Raw genomic sequence first — 21,341 nt, 5'->3', positions numbered from 1 at the left:
ACGGGAAAGGTGGCTCAACCGTGGCTAACATGGGAAATTAAGGATAGTGTTAAATCCAAGGAAGAGGCATATAAATTGGCCAGAAAAAACAGCAAACCTGAGGACTGGGAGAAATTTAGAATCCAGCAAAGGAGGACAAAATGTTTAATTAGGAGGAGAAAATAAAGTATGAGAGGAAGCTTGCTGGGAACATAAAAACTGACTGCAAAAGCTTCTATAGTTATGCGAAGAGAAAGAGATTTGTGATGACAAACGTCTTGCAGTCAGAATCAAGTGAATTTATAATGGGGAACAGAGAAATGGCAGACCAATTGAACAAATACTTTGGATCTGTATTCATGAAGGAAGACACGAATAACCTTCCGGAAATATTAGGGGACGGAGTATCTAGCGAGAAGGAAGGACTGAAGGAAATCCTTATTAGTCAGGAAATTGTGTTAGGGAAATTGATTGGATTGAAGGCTGATAAATCCCCAGGGCCTGATCGTTAAGTCCTCTGGGATGTAGACTAAGTGGCCCTAGAAATAATGGATGCATTGGTGATCATTTTCCATCGACTCTGGATCAGTTCCTATGGACTGGAGGGTAGCTAATGTAACAACACTTTTTAAAAAAGGAGGGAGAGAGAAAACACAGAATTATAGACCGGTTAGCCTGACATCAGTAATGGAGAAAATGTTGGAATCAATTTTTAAAGATGAAATAGCAGCGCATTTGGAAAGCAGTGACATGATCGGTCCAAGTCAGCATGGATTTATGAAAGGGAAATCATGCTTGACAAATCTTCTAGAATTTTTTGAGGATGTAACTAGTAGAGTGGTCAAGGGAGAACCAGTGGATGTGGTGTATTTTGACTTTGAAAAAGCTTTTGACAAGATCCCACACAAGAGATTGGTGTGCAAAATTAAAGCACATGGTATTGGGGTAATGTATTGACGTGGATAGAGAACTGGTTGGCAGACAGGAAGCTGAGAATCGGGATAAACGGGTCCTTTTCAGAATGGCAGACAGTGACCAGTGGAGTGCCGCAGGGCTCAGTGCTGGGACCCCAGCTATTTACAATATACATCAATGATTTAGATGAAGGAATTGAGTGTAAAATCTCCAAGTTTGCAGATGACACTAAGCTGGGTGGCGATGTGAGCTGTGAGGAGGACACTAAGAGGCTGCAGGGTGACTTGGACAGATTACGTGAGTGGGCAAATGCATGGCAGATGCAGTATAATGTGGATAAATTTGAAATTATCCACTTTGGTGGAAAAGACATGAAGGCAGAATATTATCTGAATGGCGGCAGATTAGGAAAAGGGGAGGTGCAACGAGTCCTGGGTTTCATGGTACATCAGTCATTGAAAGTTGGCATGGAGGTACAGCAGGCGGTGAAGAAGGCAAATGGCATGTTGGCCTTCATAGCGAGAGGATTTGAGTATAGGAGCAGGGAGGTCTTACTGCAGTTGTACAGGGCCTTGGTGAGGCTTCACCTGAAATATTGTGTTCAGTTTTGGTCTTCTAATCTGAGGAAGGACGTTCTTGCTTTTGAGGGAGTACAGCGAAGGTTCACCAGACTGATTCCCGGCATGCAGATTTCATTGGGACTTTCAAAAGGTAATTGGACATGTACTTGAAAAGAACTAATTTGCAGGGTTATGGGGAAAGGCTTGGGTGTGGGAATAAATTGGACAGCTCTTTCACAGGGTGAACAGCTTTAATCTCCTCAGTATTTTTGACCTCCAGCGCCACATCACATCCCTGCTATCTACTCTGCTGTGCCTCAATACTTCTTTTTTCCCTGCAGGTACAGCAGGTGGTTAAGAAAGCAAATGGCATGTTGGCCTTCATAGCGAGGGGATTTGAGTACAGGGGCAGGGAGGTGTTACTACAGTTGTACAGGGCCTTGGTGAGGCCACACCTGGAGTATTGTGAACAGTTTTGGTCTTCTAACTTGAGGAAGGACATTCTTGCTATTGAGGGAGTGCAGCGAAGGTTCACCAGACTGATTCCCGGAATGGCGGAAGGGTAAACTAGGGGCCAAAAGATGGGAACATCTACAGTAAGCTGTATTGACGGGAATGCTGAATGCATTAGGAATCAGCAATTCCAAAACACAAGGCTACTGTAGCACTCGGGAACTACTGTGTTGTGGGAATATTATAAACATGGCTGACTGCAGAGATGGTGCACAGGGACAGGAGCAACCTGTTCCACCATTCAGTTAGATCATGGCTGATCTGTACCTCAACTGCATTTACCCGTTTTTGCTCCATATCCCTTGATGCCCTTAACCAACAAAAATCTACCCATCTCAGTCTGGAAAATGTTGAAATGTTTGATCCTCGCATTCAGTCTTTTGAGGTAGGGTGTTCCAGATTTGGCCGAGATGAGGAGAAACTTCTTCACCCAGAGAGTGGTGAACCTGTGGAATTCTCTACCACAGAAAGTTGTTGAGGCCAATTCACTAAATATATTCAAAAATGAGTTAGATGTAGCCCTTACTACTTTGGGGATCAAGGGGTATGGCGAGAAAGCAGGAATGGGGTATTGAAGTTGCATGTTCAGCCATGAACTCATTAAATGGCGGTGCAGGCTCGAAGGGCTGAATGGCCTACTCCTGCACCTATTTTCTATGTTTCTATGGCAGGACTGACATATGAGGAGAAACTGGATCAACTGGGCCTGTATTCACTGGAGTGTAGAAGAATGAGAGGGGATCTCATAGAAACATATAAAATTCTGATGGGACTGGACAGGTTAGATGCAGGAAGAATGTTCCCGATGTTGGGGAAGTCCAGAACCAGGGGGTCACAGTCTAAGGATAAGGGGTAGGCCATTTAGGACCGAAATGAGGAGAAAGTTCTTCACTCAGAGATTTATGAACCTGTGGAATTCTCTATCGCAGAGAGTTGTTGATGCCAGTTCATTAGATATATTCAAGAGGGAGTTAGATATGGCCTAATACGGCTAAAGGGATCAAGGGGTATGGAGAGAAAGCAGGAAAGGGGTACTGAGGTGAATGATCAGCCATGATCATATTGAATGGTGGTGCAGGCTTGAAGGGCCTAATGGCCTACTCCTGCACCTATTCTCTATGTTTCTATGTACACTGCTCTTCACCCTTCAAATATGTGTTCATATGACTGTTAACTAAGCAACAGTAATGAGAAGGATTTTACTGGGAAATAAATATCAAAACTTTAACATCTAAAACAGAGTCTTGGTTTAGTGTTTTATCCATAGGACAACTGGAGCATTTAAATCCCCAGTACATGACTAAAGTCAGGAACAACATGTGAGTAGCTAGCATCTGTGTTTGCCAGCTGCAAATTGCACGGCAACTGAAACAATTTTCGTCATTTCTGCACACCAGTGGATCTCTTGTGGCATTGCTCATGGCAAGTCAGAGGACATGATGTTTTATAACATGGACCAGCTATGCCCCAACACCCACTATCTTTCTCTTTCTTCCAGCAGAGAGAAATTCGTCCCTTCCACTGCAACACGGTTTCTCTGCCTCTATTCCCCCCCAAACCTAACATTGAGCAGGGTCCCTCCCCCCACCCCACACCCCTTTATAGGGCTTTTCCCTCTCCACGAAAATAATAATTTGGCCAAAATTCATCAAAAATATGTTCAAAAGATATATTAACAAATAAACTTGTATAAAGAAACCGATTGTTATTTGCTGACCTTTCTTTGAAGCTTGTGCAGGTAGGGGAGGAAAACTGAATGGGGAGCTATTCCATGGCACTTTGTTAAACAACCCCATTTCTAAGACTTTCTGTCAGAAGTGACGTCCACCCAAATATGGATCGCAGACCTTAATGAAATGCGAAATGCAAATAATGGGGAGATGCCATACAAAGTATTTCCCACCATTTGTAACTCAGCAATGCTGGGGGCAATGTATATCTGTATGTTCCTGCCATCCACTGCTGCTTTGGGCCTAACTTTGAACTTTAGATCGTAACCACCATTTTCTCGGTCAGCAGGTGCTGGTAATGGTTGTGTTGTAACCATTTAAATCTCCTCGACCCATCATTTGTTTCTTTACTTGTCCTCTTAATCCCCCCCTGCCAACCCCATGCACCATCATCCCTTTTTTCATTTAATCATGCCTGCCTTCCACCCTATCACAGACCTTCCCTTTTGTTCTTTCCTACTCCCACTCATTTTTCCCTGGCTCTGCACTTGCTTAAAAACTGTAAAATCTCTAACTTCTTCCAGTTCTTATGAAAGGTCATTGACCAGAAACGTTAACTATTCCTCCCTTCACAGACCTGTTGAGTGCTTCTGGCATGTTCTGCTTTATTTGTACATTTCTCAGGCATAAAAATGAATTCCTGCACATGGACTCTTCCCCTGGAGGAGCAGAGACATTTGGGCATCCAAGTACACAAATCACTAAATGTTAGTGAACAGGTACAAAAAATAATTTAAAAAGCTCATGGCAAGTTAGCCTTTCTCTCAAGAGGGATGGAATACCAAGCTGGGGGGAAGTTATGTTCCAGTTATATAAAGCTCTGGTTAGATCCTATCTGGAGTACTGTGTTCAGTTCTGGGCACTGAACCCCCGGAAGGATATAACAGTCTTGGAGGGATGCAGCGCAGATAGACAAGAATGATACTGAGGCTAAAAGGATTAAATTATGAGGAGAGGTCATATTCTTTTGAGTATAGAAGATTAAGAGATAATCTAATTGATATGTTGAAGATGATTCAAGAAGTTGATAGGGTAAGTGGAGAAAAACGATTTCCTCTGGTGGGGGAGTCTGGAACAAGGGGGCATAATCTTAAAATTAGAGCTCGGCCAGTCAGGGTGATGTCAGGAAGCACTTCTTCACACAAAGGGTATTGGAAATCTGGAACTCTCTCCGTAAAAAGCTGTTGAGGCTGGGTCAAATGAAAATTTCAAAACTGAGATTGATCGATTTTTGTTAGGCAAGGCTTACGGAACCAAAGCGGGTAGATGGAATTAGGAAAAAGATCAGCCATTATCTAATTGAATGGCGGAACAGGCTCAAGGGGCTGAATGGCCTACTCCAGTTACTTTGGATGGAATTTCAACATTTTGATGTACTAGAAACGGGGGCGGGGGGGGGGGCAGTAATGCATGAGAAACCAGAAGTCTGCGTTTCCCCACATGCTGCGGAGTTTAACTCCACAGCAGCATCTTTCGTCACTGACAGGCTTGGCTTCCAGTCGGGCAGGGAACGCTGGACACAAGGTCGCGGGGCCAGGTCGGTCTGATCCCCGACCCCGGGATAGTGATCTGATCCCTGACCCTGGGATAGGGATCTGATCGTCAACCCCGGGATGGGGATCTGATCCCTGGTGCTGGTGTAGGGATCTGATCCCCGACCCTGGGATAGGGATCTGATCCCCGACCCCAGGGATGGGTTTCTGATTCTGGGGGGCTTGTTGTCCGATACCCAACCCGGGGGGGGGGTTCTGATCCCGGTGGGGGGGAGGGGGGTGGTCCGAACCCTGACCACAGTGAGCTTCAATGCGGGGGAGGTGGTCCGATCCTCAATATGGTGGGGGGGGCGGCGGTGACCCTGGGTGTGGGGTTTGTATGGAGGGGGAGGCTGATAGTGGGGGATTTGGGGGGGGCCAGCAGGAGTACTCCTGTTCCTCGTGGTCCATAAGGAGTGCTCCTCAAGGCTGTCCTCACCTCACTGCAGCTGCGGGTTTCCCAGGGCCCGGGAAGCCTAGCCAGTCACAGTGAAACCTTCCAGCCTCATTGACATATTTAAAATGCCAACCCGCCTCCTGGGAGCAGGTTGGCTGCATGGCCCTTGTCCCGCCTGAGCAAATGCCGCAAGTCGGCAGGTTGGCGCCGGCTTGCCAACACGCTTCCATTTTTTGCCCATTTAACCCCCCCCCCCCCCCCCCCCCATCCACACCCAATTCCACCCGCTCCCCCGTGTTAAAATTCCCCCTTAAGTTCCCAGATTCTGTTACAGGATCATTGTGCAAACTGTGAAATCCAGTCTGGGGAATAAAGAAGACCTTACAGCTGCTTCAGAGGCCTTTGGACAACAGATGAAAAATAATCACATACTGTATGGGTAAATTACTAAACTCTGTGTGTAGCCTTACTTTTGAAGTTCAATTATAAAGATTACTGCTGCAGCATTTGAGCTCGGGGTGAATGAGAGCAGCAACTGCAGCAGGGTTTTACTAAGCCGAGCAGCTTGCGGTCAGCAGTGAGGCCTGACCCACTGCTCGATAGTACACCTCTTCCCTGCTCAGTACTGGCGACTTTCTTCATTTGTGGAATTGGCTCTTGGCATGCTGCTAAAAAAGAGATGGATCAGCCAGAGAATACAGCCCATCAATGGGATAAAACCTTGCAAGATGAACAGCAGGGAGTTTCCAAGTAAAGGAGGAGTGGAGCCTAGAGGCGGGTGTCTGTGAAAACATCAGACAGCTGCACTAAAGAAAACAACTAAATAAAGGTCAGGCAGGAAATCCTGCGGCCTGACTCACACAGGCACAATGCAGCCAATTCTGGCCTCTTGCACAGCCTGGATGTGTATTGTTGTATTGTAGGAAACACAGCAGCCGATTTGCACACAGCAAACTCCCACATACAACAATGAGATAATGACCAGATAATCTGTTTTAGTGATGTTGCTTGAGGGATAACTATTCGCCAGAAAACTCCCCAGCTCTCCTTCAAAATAGTGCCATGGGATCTTTTATATCCACTTGAGAGAGCAGACGGGGCCTCGGTTTAATGTCGCATCCAAAAGACAGCACCTGCAACAATGGTGCGCTCTCTCAGTATTGCACTGGAGTGTCAGTCTAGATTATATGCTCAAGTGTCTGGAGTGGGACTTTTAAAGTACAGCTTCACAGCTCTTGTGTTCCTGGCATAAGCATGACTTTCTGGCTTAAGTTCTAGTAAATCCTACTGTAACATAGTCCAGTCATTTTGTGTACAAGATGGATCGCAGTTACAATGATCTGGCTGAGACAATATCCTCCATATGAAGTATACTGATCTACTTGGCTTTGGACTGTAATGACATCCGGAGCAATGGTTTTCCTTACACCTTGCCAAATTAGGTTAACAAATTCCATCACTGGGAGGTTATATGCTTTGTACAAAATTGAAGTTGCTAACAGTTACAAGTAGCATCAAGCTTTCTCGAAGATTCACTTCTATATGTTTTCTAACCACCTTTGCCATTTGCGTCCCCCAAAGTAGATAAAGTGTGATTATGAAGTCAAGGAACTGAGGAGGCGAAATTTGGTAGCGCCCTGTTTAAAAGTAAAAAGTTACTGCCCCAGAGAATTTAGTGCACAACGTGATGCCTTGCCAAATTGTGTGAAATTCGCCGTTTTCGCCCCAGGAGTGAAGCGGGGGGAGGGGGGGCGGCAGGTGGTAAATGAGGTGCTAATGGCCTCAGCTGGGCGCTGCAGGGGCGCTATTCACAGCCACTTACCCAATTTCAACTGAGTCCCACTCAGCAATCAGCCTTCAATCCTTGACTCCAGCTCGATCTGGCTCTTAAAGGGGACGTCATTTGAACCGGCTGCTGCTCAGTTTCAGCATTGCTGAACTTCAGTCACTGATCTGTGGACCTCAGGAACATTTTGAAATGGTTGCTTCTAATCCCCCTTCAAGGGAGAGGGCCACAGGTTTTAATGATGTGGCTCTGGAGACATTGGTGGGGGCACTGGAGACCAAGAGGGAGTCGCTGTTTCCTGATCCCTGTATCGGGAAGGGGGTCATCTCCGCAGGTTTTCCAGGCCATGTGGCAAGAGGTGGTTCAGGAGGTGCCAGCCAGCACAATGGCGCAGAGAAGCCTCACCCAGTGCAATGAAAAAATTCAATGACCTATGTCAGGTGGTGAAGGTGAGTACAAACTTCCACACCTCCTCCATACCAGCCTCTCACCCTCTGTCTGTGTACATTGTGCAACCCACCACTTCCACACCACTCAACCACCAAGCATCTGCAGATACGCACACTCACATCCTCATCTCACCCCTTGCATACATTCACAGCTATTCAACCATGGCAGACATATCTTTCACATACATAGCTGGAATCTTCCTCCTACGAGTTCCTTTCTTTTATAAGCCAAGGTGGCACATGGCAGAAGGGAGCATGCAGATGACTGCAGGATGGGAACCTGAACTGCGACCACTGAGTGACCTTGAGGAGCGAGTGCTGCGGTTCATTGGCACGCAGGTGGTGGGCGCCATAGCCTGTGGAGACGTCAATCCCACTGGGGCAACAATGGTATCTTTATTCCCTCTCCTTGTCTCATACCACTTCCCCGCCGCCCCCCCCAACACCAGAAAACTTTATCACTTTCCAGCTCCTGATAATGTCTGTATTCATTGCTCCATTCCCGCCCCACTGCCTTCACCTTAATGTAAGTCTTGTGCCATTTATGCTTTCAGATAAACAGGCAGCAGCCTGCAACTGAGCCCTCCCAAGACATTCTGGATGGAGAGGAAGAGGAGGAAGAGCAGGAGGAGAAGGAACCAAGCACTGCGTCATTGCATCTCTCACCCGCAGGCACCAGCTCAGATACTGGCACTTGTTCCTTAGAGGTTAGGCTAGTAGAGAGGTCTGCACAGGGTGATGCACTGGGGCCGAGTGGGCTGCAGCAAGGCCAAGGCTAAAGGGAACCTCGGGAGCCACCTTCCCGGAGGGTGAGTTCGCGCGCGAGTTCTGCTCCACAGGACGCAGATGAGGATCTCGATGGAGAGGCATTCACACAAAGGGTGATGGCCATGCACACTGGCATGATAGGTGCAATGGCAAGGGTGCCTGAGAGCCTATCGACAATGGTAAGGAGCATGGAGGAGTCAGCCTCCAGCATTGTACAGAACTCTGTGCACACCATGGAGCCCATCATTGCCAGTCAGCAGACGATGGTGGACTCCCAGAGAGACCATGGGGATCCAGATCTCATGACACGTGACATGGGCGACGTGGCAGCTTGCGTTACAGACAGGCAGAAGCAACGCAGTGTCACAGTGCTGTAAAGCAGACAATGGTTGGTGGCATGGTAGCTCAGGCTTCTCTCATGCAGTCTCAGCTTAATGCCACGCAATGTCTTGATGCGGTCATACAGTCAGTGAGTGCTGTCATCGAGGCTCAGACTGCTCTCATACAATCTCAGCTGGATGCCACGCATGGTCTGACTGCTGCCATCGCCGCTGGGTCCATCACAGTCTACCGGGGATCTCACAGTGCCGCAGCAGTCCACCAAACTGTGCTCCAGCAGATTGGTGGAAATGCTGAGGTGCTGCCCCTGGAGAATGGCAGTGGGTCAGTTGTGCAGAAACCTGCTGTCCTCTCTCAGGATGACAGTATTCCTGAGCTCACCATTGCAGTTCGCCATTGCATTTGTCGCTGGCAGCGCCCAGCTTGAGGTGGTGCAGCCTACAGCCGGGCCTTCTAGGCCCAGAGCTGGTCAAGAGAGTCCTAGAAGGCCATCTGTAGTCTCTGGCCTGGAAACACAGCAGCCTTCCAACAGCCGTGCTGCAACCACAGGGGACACACTGTGGAGGAGCACTAGATTAGTTAAAGCAAAGAGGAGATAAAAGGAAATGCAGAAGGATGATTATTAAATACATTATGAAAGCGTTTATTGGTGTGATCTAAATTTTGATTGGAATGTTTCATTTTTGCTGTTGTCTCTCATTTCAGTTTTGAGGCTTTGGTATGGAAGGGGAAATTGATGTGGTGATGTGGATGTCCAGAGGAACCGGGAAGTGGGAGGGAATTCACTGGAACGGAACTCTGATGAGATGTGTCGTGGACCTCCCTTGCAGAATCGCAACAGACTCGCGGCCTACTCCGTCACTGGTGTGGCTGCTCCTCATCCTTCTCCTGCTCGTTCTCCTCCTCCTTCTCCTCCTCTGAGGTGGTGCGGTTATGCCTGGTGGCACTGGCTGTGCCCTCATGATGGGGAGGTTGTGCAGCATGCAGCGGATGACGATGAATAGGGACACCCACTCAGGCGAGTACTGGAGGACTCCTCCCGAGCGGTCAAGGCAGCGGAACCATTGTTTCAGCATTCCAATGGTCTGCTCAATGATGTTCCTGGTGGCGACATGGCTCTCATTGTATGAGTGCTGGGCTGGAATATTGGGGTTGAGGAGGGGAGACATGAGCCAGGTGGATAGCGGATAGTCCTTGACTCCAAGCAGCCAGCCGCGAGCTTGATGTGATGCCTGGAAGAGAGCTGGCACACCAGTATGTCACAGGATGAAGGCATTGCGGCTCCTGCCAGGATAGAGGGCATTCACTGTGAGGATTCTGTGTGGTTGCACATCAACTGCACATTCAGTGAGTGGTAGCCTTTGCGGTTACAGAATACCTCAGGATTGTGATGCAGTGCCTGCAAAGTGACTTGATTGCAGTCAATGGCACCCTGCACCATGGGGATGCCCGCTATCCTGAAGAAGCCATCTGCATGCTCATGCTGCTTCTCTCTGATCATGGGGAAGAAAATGTAGTCCCTCCTATTTCTGTACAGAGCATCTGAGACCTCCTGGATGGAGCAATGGACAGCAAACTGGGAGATGTTGAAGATGTCTCCTGTCGCTCCCTGGAAGGATCCATTGACGTAGAAATTGAGCGCGATAGTGCCCTCTCCTGCTCCCTCTCCTGCTCCCTCTCCTGCTCCCTGTGTCTTCACCTAAGTAGCCTCCAGCGGTCATAGCCCCCATGAAAGGAGATAAATATTATTGTTTCAAATCTGCCCTCAATGAATCAAGGGAATAGTTTGGAGGCAGAAGTGAAAATTGCTCAAATCTGTCCACAAGCCACTCTGCCTATGTGTTCGCAAGCTGCAAAAAGTATGGCCGACAAAAATTGTTTTTCAAGATGGTGCCTTTAGAAAGCGCTCCTTCAACAGACTCCCAACTCCAGCTGAAGCTGTCGTCACCACCAGGCGGTAAATGAGGGGGTGCGGATGAATTTCTCTTCCGGGGCGGTAACAATGCACTGTGCACAGCGATGAGGGCGCAGCCGAGCGAGACGCTTCTGACAGGAATGAGACGTTATCTCTTAGCGTCTTCGCAAAATTCCGCGGGAGGGGGCACTATTCTTGTCGCACCCGGGCGGAAAACCATTTGCTCCTGGTGGCGCGAACTGTAGCCGCACAAGAGACCAATTTCTGCCCCTTTGGGCTGAATTTTGGCCACCATTCTGCGCTGTTCTTTTGGTGTACACAGCTTTTTTTTTGAGCAGACAATAATCTGCAAGTTTAGCCAAAGTTTTGTGGCGTTCTAAAGTAGGTAAGTCCGATTTTTTTTAGTTCCTGATTTTTTTTTACATCACTGGGGGCGGAACCTGCCATGTGCGCCACTTCTGACCATTTAAGTGAGTTTGGCCAAGTATGATTTTTTTCTAAAACGGCGCACTGCACCCTTGTTTTTGGCGCATTTGGACCACTAAAAAAATCGGAAATACCTCTTCAACTGTGCCAAAAATCACCCTTGTGGAAAATTGAGCCCTGAGGAAGCAAAAATAGAGAGAAGATACACACCTTAAAATAACTCTGAACCCCCCTTATCCCTGGTAAGATCTCAGTAAATCTGCACTGCAACTGTTTCATTGCTTTTATGTACTTTCTATAATGAGCTGCCAAGAAGCTGCACACAATACTGCAAACTAACGCTGTGCCTCAGTGGGTAGCATCTTACCTCCGAGTCAGAAGGTTGTGGGTTCAGGACCTACTCCAGGAACATGTAGCACAAAAAAATCTAAGCTGACACTCTAGTGCAGTGCTGAGAGAGTGCTGCACTGTCAGAGGTGCTGTCTTTCGGATGAGACGTTAAACTGAGGTCCCGTCTGCTCTCTCAAGTGGACGTAAAAGATCCCATGGCTCTATTTCAAAGAAGAGTAGGGGAGTTATCCCCGGTGTTCTGGCCAAGATTTATCCCTCAATCAACATAACCAAAAAAAACAGATTATCTGGTCATTACTGTTTGTGGGAGCTTGCTTGTGTGCAAATTGGCTGCTGTGTTTCCTACATTACAACAGTGACTACATGCAAAAGTACTTCATTGGCTATAAAGCACTTTGAGACATTCGGTGGTTGTGAAAGGCACTATATAAATCCAAGTCTTTCTTTCTTTCTGAAATGGAAAATTTGAAATAGAGTAGAGAAGCTGAAGCACTAAATGTGCAGATAAATGGGGCATTAAAGATGGCTATGTAAATTGGTCTTTTTCCACAAAATAGGCAAATTTGTACTTGGATTTGTACTTAGAGGCATAGAATAGAAAAGCAAGGAGGTAATGTTGAATTAATACAAAGATGTAGTTAGTTCACAGTATTGTGTGCAGCTTCGTGACAGTTCATTGTAGAAAGTATATAAAAGCACTGAAACAGGTGCAGTGCAGATTTACTGAGATCTTACTTGGGATAAGGGGGTCAGAGTTATTTTTTTATTGGTGCTGGAAAGATTAAGGGTTGACCTGGCAGAGGTCTACAACATTATGAAGGGTTATGATAACATAAATATGCTCCGATTTTGGCCTTACTCTCACCCCATAGTTCAGTGGTAAAAGGGCTGAAGCTGAAGCAAGACCAAGATTGCTTGGGACCTGCCTGTTGTGATTTTTGAGTGGACTTCAATTTGGGTCACGAGCGCTCCAACAGAGGCAGGCATTATTATACCATGTCATGTAAAGGTTATATACAGAGTGGGAAATGGCCAGAACCAGAATCCCTGAAAGAATTTGCTGGAATCAGGTCTGGCAAGAAGAAAAATCATTCCACATGGCATTTTCTAGGCTTCAGGATGAACAGACTCGTTCTCCCTGCTCTGCGCTGGCAATACTTGCTCACCACCATCCCCACTCTCCCCCCACATATCTGCTCAGCCTTCCCCTTTAATGCGGTGCTGCAGGCCCGTGCTGTATGGCTGAATGGCTTGATTTCCTGCCCTCCAAAAATGGTGAGCCACCTATCAGCATTCAGATCACGCAGACTGTCATGTATCTTACATTATTATATATAACTGTATCCTAACATGTTATACATGACTGCAATAAGATATGACCTGTAACCACCAGCATACCTTACCACCAGGGGTGCACTTGCAAGAGACAGGTATATAAGGACAGGTCTCAGGCAAGTGCAGCATTCCAGAGCTATGAAATAAAGGTGCAGGTCCAGAGTGACCTTGACTTCACTACATGCCTCGTGTGAATCTGTACTGAGGGGACAGGACTTTACAGTGGCAATGAGTTACGGGATTACAGAATCCACAGAATGGCGAACAATGGATCAGATGAAAAGTACAATGCGGGAGACAATTGGGAGGACTTTATAGAAAGGCTCCAGCAAAGCTTTGTAACCAAAGACTGGTTAGGCGACGATAAGGCAGACACGAGAAGAGCCCATCTCTTGACCAGCTGTGGCTCGAAAACATACGCTTGAATGAAGGATCTGTTGGCACCCGAGAAACCAGCAAGCAAGTTGTTTGAAGAATTGAGCACACTGGTAAGAGACCACCTGAAGCCAGCGAGCAGCCTACACATGGCCATTCACAGGTTCTACAAATACAGACGCTGTGTGGGCCAGAGCATACCTGACTTCGTGGCGGAACTTTAGAGGTTGGCTAGCTTATGTGAGTTCTCCGATGAACTGAGGAGAGAAATGCCGAGAGACTTTTTCATTGAAGGAATAGGCCACGCAGGCATATTCCGAAAGCTCATAGAGACCAAGAACCTGACCTTAGAGGCAGCAGCACTGGTTGCACAGACATTCTTGGTAGGGGAAGAAGAAACGAGGTTGATTTACAATGCAGGTACGACAACTAACGAAATATCGGAACAAGAAGTTCACAGCACTAAACAAGCTGCTACCCTCACACACAGACAAAACCGGGAGAACAGGCTCTCGACAGCAGGCAGAAGCCGTCAAAGGCCACAGGAACGGCCGTTCATACCTCATCAACCCGCAATGCGAGCAATCAACTACAAACTGAGAGAAGCTCAAGAGAGATCAGCCAGATGCAGCTCATTCTTTGGGAACATTTTGAACAATGGAACAGGTCTGTGCTGGAGGTGTGGGGGTGGGCAATCGTCAAGGGGATGTCGATTTCAGCAGGCTGTTTGCAGAAATTGTGAATATACAGGGCATTTGGCCCACATGTGCAAAAAAATGGCAGCTCGGCTGGTATACGAATCGGATGGGTCGGAAAGCGGACCAGAAGATGGTGGGGACAGTACCTGGGACACCGATGTACAGCGGGTCAACACGATCAATGGCCCCTGCTCCTACAACAGGATGCCTCCTAAAATGATGAGGGTCCTACTCAACGGGATATCTGTCAACATGGAGCTGGATACGGGAGCGAGTCAATCTCTCATGGGCGCTCAACAATTTGAACAACTGTGGCCGCAAAAAAGAGACAGACCAAAACTCACAAGGATCGACACCAAACTAAGGACCAAACCAAAGAAATTGTACCAGTCCTCGGCAGCGCCATGCTCACTGTCACACACAAAGGGACAGTGAACCGACTTCCCCTGTGGATTGTCCCCGGAGACCCCCCAGCACTGCTGGGGAGAAGCTGGCTGGCAAAACTAAACTGGAAATGGGATGATGTCCATGCCATGTCATTAGAGGAACGGACCTCCTGCTCAACAGTTATGAAGCGATTTGAACATCTCTTTCAGCCAGGTGTGGGCACTTTCAAAGGGGCCAAAGTCAAAATCTACATCACACAGGATGCTAGACCGATCCATCACAAGGCCAGAGCTGTACCTTATGTGATGAGGGAAAAGATTGAACACGAACTAGGCAGGCTTCTGCGGGAAGGCATTATATCACCTGTGGAATTTAGCGACTGGGCAAGTTCCATCGTCCCAGTCATGAAGCCTGATGGATCCGTACGAATCTGTGGGGACGACAAATCTACCATAAACTGAGTCTCCCTACAGGACCAGTACCCGCTGCCCAGAGCGGAGGACTTATTTGCCACATTGGCTGGAGAAAAACTTCTCAAAATTAGACCTCACATCTGCATATATGACGCAAGAATTGACCAAGGAATCCAAGCTACTCACCACCATCAACACACAGCGAGGCCTTTTCATGTACAATCGATGCCCATTCGGCATCAGGTCGGCAGCTGCCATATTTCAGCGTAACATGGAGAGTCTGCTCAAGTCCATCCCGGGGACGGTTGTATTTCAAGACAACATACTTATCACGGGCAGGGACACCGACTCCCATCTAAGTAATTTGGAGGAAGTACTAAAGCGGTTGGATCGGGTAGGCATACGAGTCAAGAAATCCAAGTGCCTGTTTCTCACGCCCAAGGTTGAATTTTTGGGCAGAAGGGTTGACGCTGATGGAATCCGCCCAACAAAGTCCAAAACAGAAGCCATTCGCCTGGCACCCAGGTTCCGGAATGTCTCAGACCTGCGCGCCTTTCTCGGGCTACTCAATTACTTTGGGAACTTTATGCAGAACTTAAGCACGCTGTCGGAGCCTCTCCACGTGCTACTCAGGAAGGGTGTGATTGGTTTTGGGGGGACGCCCAGGAATGCGCCTTCAATAAGTCACGCAACCTTCTGTGTTCCAACAGTGTTTTGACTTTCTTTGACCCAGGTAAAAAGCTAGTTCTCACACTCGATGCGTCAGCATATGGGGTCGGGTGCATTTTGCAACATGTCAATAGTGCGGGCAAATTACAACCCACAGCTTATGCCTCCAGGTCACTTTCGCGGGCGGAGCGCGGGTACGGAATGATAGAGAAGGAGGCGCTCACGTGCGTGTACAGTGTCAAAAAGATGCACCAATACCTTTTCGGGGCCAAGTTCGCGTTAGAAACCGACCACAAACCCCTCATGTCCCTCCTATCCGAGAGCAAGGCAATAAACGCCAATGCCTCGGCGCGAATTCAACGGTGGGCACTCATGTTGGCGTCCTACGACTATACCATAAGGCACAGACCAGGCACAGATAACTGTGCCGACGCGCTCAGCAGGCTACCCCTGGCGACCACGGAAGGGTCTGATGAACAGGATTGTGAGATAGTCATGGCAATCAATGCCTTTGAGTCCACAGGTTCACCCATGACGGCTCGCCAAATCAGAGCCTGGACGGCCAGCGACCCCACGTTATCCTTAGTAAAAAGATGTGTCCGAACTGGTGACTGGGCAGAGGCTCGTGATACCTGCCCTGAGGAATTGAAACCCTTTCACAGGCGCATGCATGAGCTATCACTACAAGCAGGCTGCCTGATGTGGGGCAGCCGAGTAGCCATGCCTCTGCGAGGCAGAGAGGCATTTGTCCGGGAGCTCCACCGCGAGCACCCGGGGATCGTTCTCATGAAGACCACAGCCAGATCCGACATCTGGTAGCCTGGTATTGACGCGGACTTGGAGCTCTGCGTCTGAAGGTGCACCATTTGTGCCCAACTCAGCAATGCCCCCAGGGAGGCTCCACTGAGTCCCTGGCCCTGGCCTACCAAACCGTGGTCGCGGGTGCACGTAGACTATGCGGGCCCATTCATGGGCAAAATGTTCCTCGTAGTTGTAGATACATTTTCAAAGTGGATCGAATGCACCATTTTAAACTCGAGCACAACCTCCACCACCGTGGAGTGGCTCGCAACCATGTTTGCAACGCACGGAATCCCTGACAAATTGGTCAGTGACAATGGTCCGTGCTTCACCAGCGCAGAATTCCAAGACTTTATAATTGACCACGGCATAAATCACGTCAAGACGGCACTGTTCAAACCGGCCTCCAACGGCCAGGCGGAGAGAGCAGTGCAAATCATTAAACAAGGCATGCTTAAAATCCAAGGTCCCACGCTGCAGGGTCGCCTGTCGTGACTGCTGCTGGCATACAGATCTCGTCCGCACTCACTGACTGGGATCCCCACCCCCGCGCAACTGTTGATGAAAAGGACTTTAAAAACAAAGCTCTCATTAATCCTCTCAGACATGCATGAAATCGTTGAGGCAAAGCGCCGTAAACTGACTGAGTACCATGACAGAAATTCAAGGGGGAGATTGAATTAGATAGGGGACAAAGTGTTTGTACTAAACTATGGCAGGGGTCCCAAATGGCTTGCAGGGACATTAACGGGCAAGGAAGGAAACAGGCTACTGGTAGTACAAATGGACAATGGCAAAACCTGCCGGAGGAATGTAGACCAAGTCAAAAGCAGATCTACCAACAACACTGCGGAACCAGAGGTAGATTACAATGTGGAACTCGCACCACACCTGGTGGACAGACAGAGGGAACAACTTGAGGAAAGGGCAATCCCAACAGACAGTCCAGGCGAGTCAACAACAATCACACCAATCCAAACAGACAGCCCAGGCGAGATACCAGCAACCACACCCAAAGAAAAACAGACACCAAGGCAAACAACTGAACCACAACTCAGACGCTCCACGCGAGTGCGTAGACCACCTGAGAGACTAAACATATAAAGACAATAAGACCTTGGGGGAGGGTGATGTCATGTATCTTACATTATTATCTATAACTGTATCCTAACATGCTATACATGACTGTAATAAGATATGACCTGTAACCACCAGCATACCTTACCACCAGGGGTGCACTTGCAAGAGAGAGGTATATAAGGACAGGTCTCAGGCAAGTGCAGCATTCCAGAGCTGTGAAATAAAGGTGCAGGTCCAGAGTGACCTTGACTTCACTAGATGCCTCATGTGAATCTGTACTGAGGGGACAGGATTTTACACACGCAGCTCTCCAATCAAATTTCAGTGAGGCCCGACCTTCAAAGCCACGGATCGCTTGCCGACAACATCGGTCCAGTGTTGTGACAGCAAAAAGGGGAGGTTAGAAAAAAAAAATCTCACGAGGTTAATTAAAATGTGGAATTCCCTATCACAACCTTTGTGAAGCAGAATCTACAAATTCTTTAAAAGATATTGAATGGTGAGCTTGAAAAATAATAGTAATAAAGGACGTGGGGAGCAGGCAGCGAGTGGGATTAGACCAGATAGCTCTTGTCGAGAAACAATAAGGCTGTAAATCAATGCTAGTGTTCAGTTTCTTGGCTGAGATCTGACTTTGCTACAATAAATTCTATCTGCGTGATAGATGGAATGGATTCTGAGATCTTCCTTTGCAATACTGTTAATACAGGTACACTTTGCAGCTGATATTGCTTTCAAAATGACGAACAAAGGCTGTTTGGATGTATACCAAGCAATTGTCAAATACAGAAACTGGTGCTTTATTAAGTGCTTTTGGGGATCAGGAGATCAGAGTATCACCTCTATATGAAGAGAAAATAAGCTGGGTAAGGCCGTAACAGCTACTCAAAGAGCTGAGCGCAGCCTTTGAGATCTGTTATATATAAGCAGTCGACTTGTTGAGATAAATAACATACCACAATAAGATTAATTGTAATGTCAGGTCTAATATTTCCCGTACAGTCCCAGGACTTGTTTATTTCAATTCTGCTCAGTCAAAAAAAGAATTTACTTTAACTTGGGTACTATTTCTTGGATGCTGCTGTTCATCTCGAAAATTGAATCCATAACTTGCAAGAAAAAATTGGCATTAAGCTAGGTGCTTCCTCTGCTTATAGACTTTGGGGGCCAAATTTCCACCCATTCAGGGCGGAAGGTCATCAGGAAGTGAAGCAAATCCAAGCCGCCAGGAGGCAGCCCGCCAAGAGCAAGTAAGTCCACGGAAGGAGCTGCTGCACCGTCCTGTGGGAGGCTCCGTAGTGGGGTGGGGCGCCATCATGGCAGGGAAGGCCTGCAATTCTGTGTGGGCCACAAGGAAATTAGAAAATTATAAACGTACCTGTTGTGGCAGCTTCTGGGCCCGATCGTGTTCTTCACAGGGTAAGCCCGGCAGGAAACCCACTGCCGTTTACCACTCAGGCCCACTCGTGACAATTACAATCACTGGGACCCAACATGCTTATGCTAAAAAGGATCCCTGCAGCTTTGGGCGGGTATTCTTGCTGGCTGCGCTAAAAATAGCAACGGGTCAGCTCACGGCAGCTCCAGAGCGGGTTGGTGAGCTGGGGGATTTTGACCATCCCCAGTATTTCAAAATGAAGAACCCATTAGATGCTCAGAAGGAGTAAAGCCCTTGTTATTGTCAATCTTTGATTGGGTCAAGGATTTGGCAAAGTGAAGTGCAGTACTGCTGGAATAACAATTCTGCTGATTTATTTATTATCTATTGTATCATGTACATACGCCATTTAGAATGACGCTTAAGAACACTTTTATATTACACTTGTTACCTTACAGTTACGAGAATAACCTCGAACAGCCAATAATATCCTTGTTAATCTTTAGCCATTTTAATCTATTATTATCACCTGTGCTCTGCATATCATATGTTCACATGTATTGCATATGCTTTCTGTGGTGTATAAATACGCTATTTGAAGTTGCAGCAAATATCAGTACTCAAAGGGATGGAGCTTGGTGATTTGTGCAGCTAACATTTGCTGACAGTACTCCAGTCAGGTAATTTATTAATCTAAGCAGTTGTAAAAATGAGAAGCCATCAAGAACAATCAAATCTCACAGAATTAAAAAGAATGAGAAAATACGGAGGCAAAGAGTGAAAGAAGGAGATAGAGATGCAGATCCAGCCATGAAGAATGAGAAGGGTGAGAGAAAAAGAATGTGAAGAGGGAAAGATTAAAAATCTCTGAAGAGCTTTAGTACAAAGCATTTTCAATAAGTGTCTTTAAAAAAATCAAATGAGTGCTAGTGAACATAGATCGCACTTACTGTAGAAAACCACATCACTTTGAGAATCCAGATCGTTAATGCAAAATTCACAACCAGAATGATGAGAAGCAGCAGCACAAATAAATAAAGGCAACGCTTCCTCCAGCCGTAGATCCCAATCTTGTAGACATATTGGTTCTCTGGTGTCTGTAGGCTACTGCCTTGTGTTGTCAGGTATTGTTCCCGTACCATCTGCTGGGAAAGGGAGAGAAGGGAAATTAGTAACGTCCCATAACCAAACAAAAAGATTTCATTTTCAACAAACCCTGCGGAACTATTGTAAAATGGACACACCTAGGGTTAAAATAAAATCCGCAAGATGCAAAAATGGTGTGCATCACCCATGTCCTGTTCTATATGAAAGGTCATCACACAGACAGGTCCATCAGTTTCAGGAGATTGACAAACTAATTTCTTACTAAAGGAGAAATCAATTGCAGGTGACTCTCGAAAAGAAAAGAGCACCCATAATGCATAATGCATCAGGCATAGAATTCCCAGGGCACACCATTAATAAAAGCTTTGAGTTGAGCTGGGAGATTAAAATTTTGTTGACATGGTCTATTTATCAACACTAACAGCAGGAAACATCAGTTTCAATGCTTCCCGATGCAGAAGCAAATCAAGTGTCAGGAAGCTGGGCAATTCTGCAAGCCCGAGAATTGCACACAAGCCAGGTGAGTCCCGGCAGACCTCCCATCCGCAAAAGCTACACACTTTTTTCCCCTCTGCTATTTCCACAACAAGATATGAAGCCTGAGAACTTAATCGAATGAAGGCAGGCTCTGAGTGAGGTCTCTTTATAGTTCTGAATCTCCACAAGGGAATAATGGTTTACTGTGCTGAGCACATATGATTTGACAAACATGATTAAATCTCTTCACTCTTGCAACTGAATTATTCAAACATGTTAAACCTTGTCGGACTTTGTGTCTCTAAGATGCATGGGCTCTCCTCAGTAAACGCGATGTGTTCACCTCCATTGTACTCCATGCTTCCAATGGTTTATTACAGGAAAACTTCCAACCTAACTAGAAAAGCAACTGATTCTAATCAGTTCAAACTGGGGTATCTTCTGACACATTTCCTCGATTCCAATCCTGTTGCCGAGTGCCACCATTCTTTCTGATACTACCCTCTCATATAAATAAAGTTGATGTTAAAAATCGTCATTAATGAGATTTTGGATAATTAAATACCCAGTACTTCATTTTTGGTCTCCTGGTGATTTAAAAAAAAAATGCAGTTTATTTTAGGTTTCTTGCTGATCTTCTTCTGTCCCCAACAGTAGATGTTGGGCAGAACATTCAACTCCGGCGGGAACGTCAATGGAAAGGAAAATAGGGTGCGGCCGATCTGATATCACCCTTTCCCCCACCCCCTTCCCCGAAGTTGAAAGGTCCAGCAATTGTTTCATTGCTAGGATACAATGCCCTGAATGCCTCTTCATTTCCAGGTGACCATTACTCATGTATGACCCTAGATTTTCTCACAACACCAAGATCAGCAAGGTACACTCTAAATTTCCCCGACTACACACTGCTCTCGCCGTTGATAACTTACTCTGCATTTTGCTACATTTCGAATGAGAATAG

The 21,341-nt window shown here is 46.9% G+C and overlaps 1 protein-coding gene across 11 annotated transcripts in view; it reads right to left on the bottom strand.

Annotated features, from left to right (window-relative positions):
- Positions 1-21,341, bottom strand: part of sgcg (sarcoglycan, gamma) — a 1,035,170-nt gene that overhangs the window by 564,559 nt on the left and 449,270 nt on the right. For 7 of the 11 annotated variants that reach the window (XM_070892209.1, XM_070892211.1, XM_070892215.1 and 4 more), the window contains one exon: positions 19,747-19,941. In XM_070892209.1, the coding sequence (XP_070748310.1) occupies positions 19,747-19,938 (192 nt within the window). In that variant the 5' untranslated portion in view covers positions 19,939-19,941. The remainder of the gene's footprint in view (positions 1-19,746; positions 19,942-21,341) is intronic. The other 4 variants (XM_070892210.1, XM_070892206.1, XM_070892212.1 and 1 more) reach the window with 1 other exon arrangement.

The sequence above is a fragment of the Pristiophorus japonicus genome, chromosome 10 (genome assembly GCF_044704955.1).
Source record: "Pristiophorus japonicus isolate sPriJap1 chromosome 10, sPriJap1.hap1, whole genome shotgun sequence".
Taxonomy (NCBI): Eukaryota; Metazoa; Chordata; class Chondrichthyes; family Pristiophoridae; genus Pristiophorus; species Pristiophorus japonicus.
The sequence above is the reverse complement of the archived record's forward strand: the minus strand, read 5'-3'. Positions and strand labels throughout refer to the sequence as shown.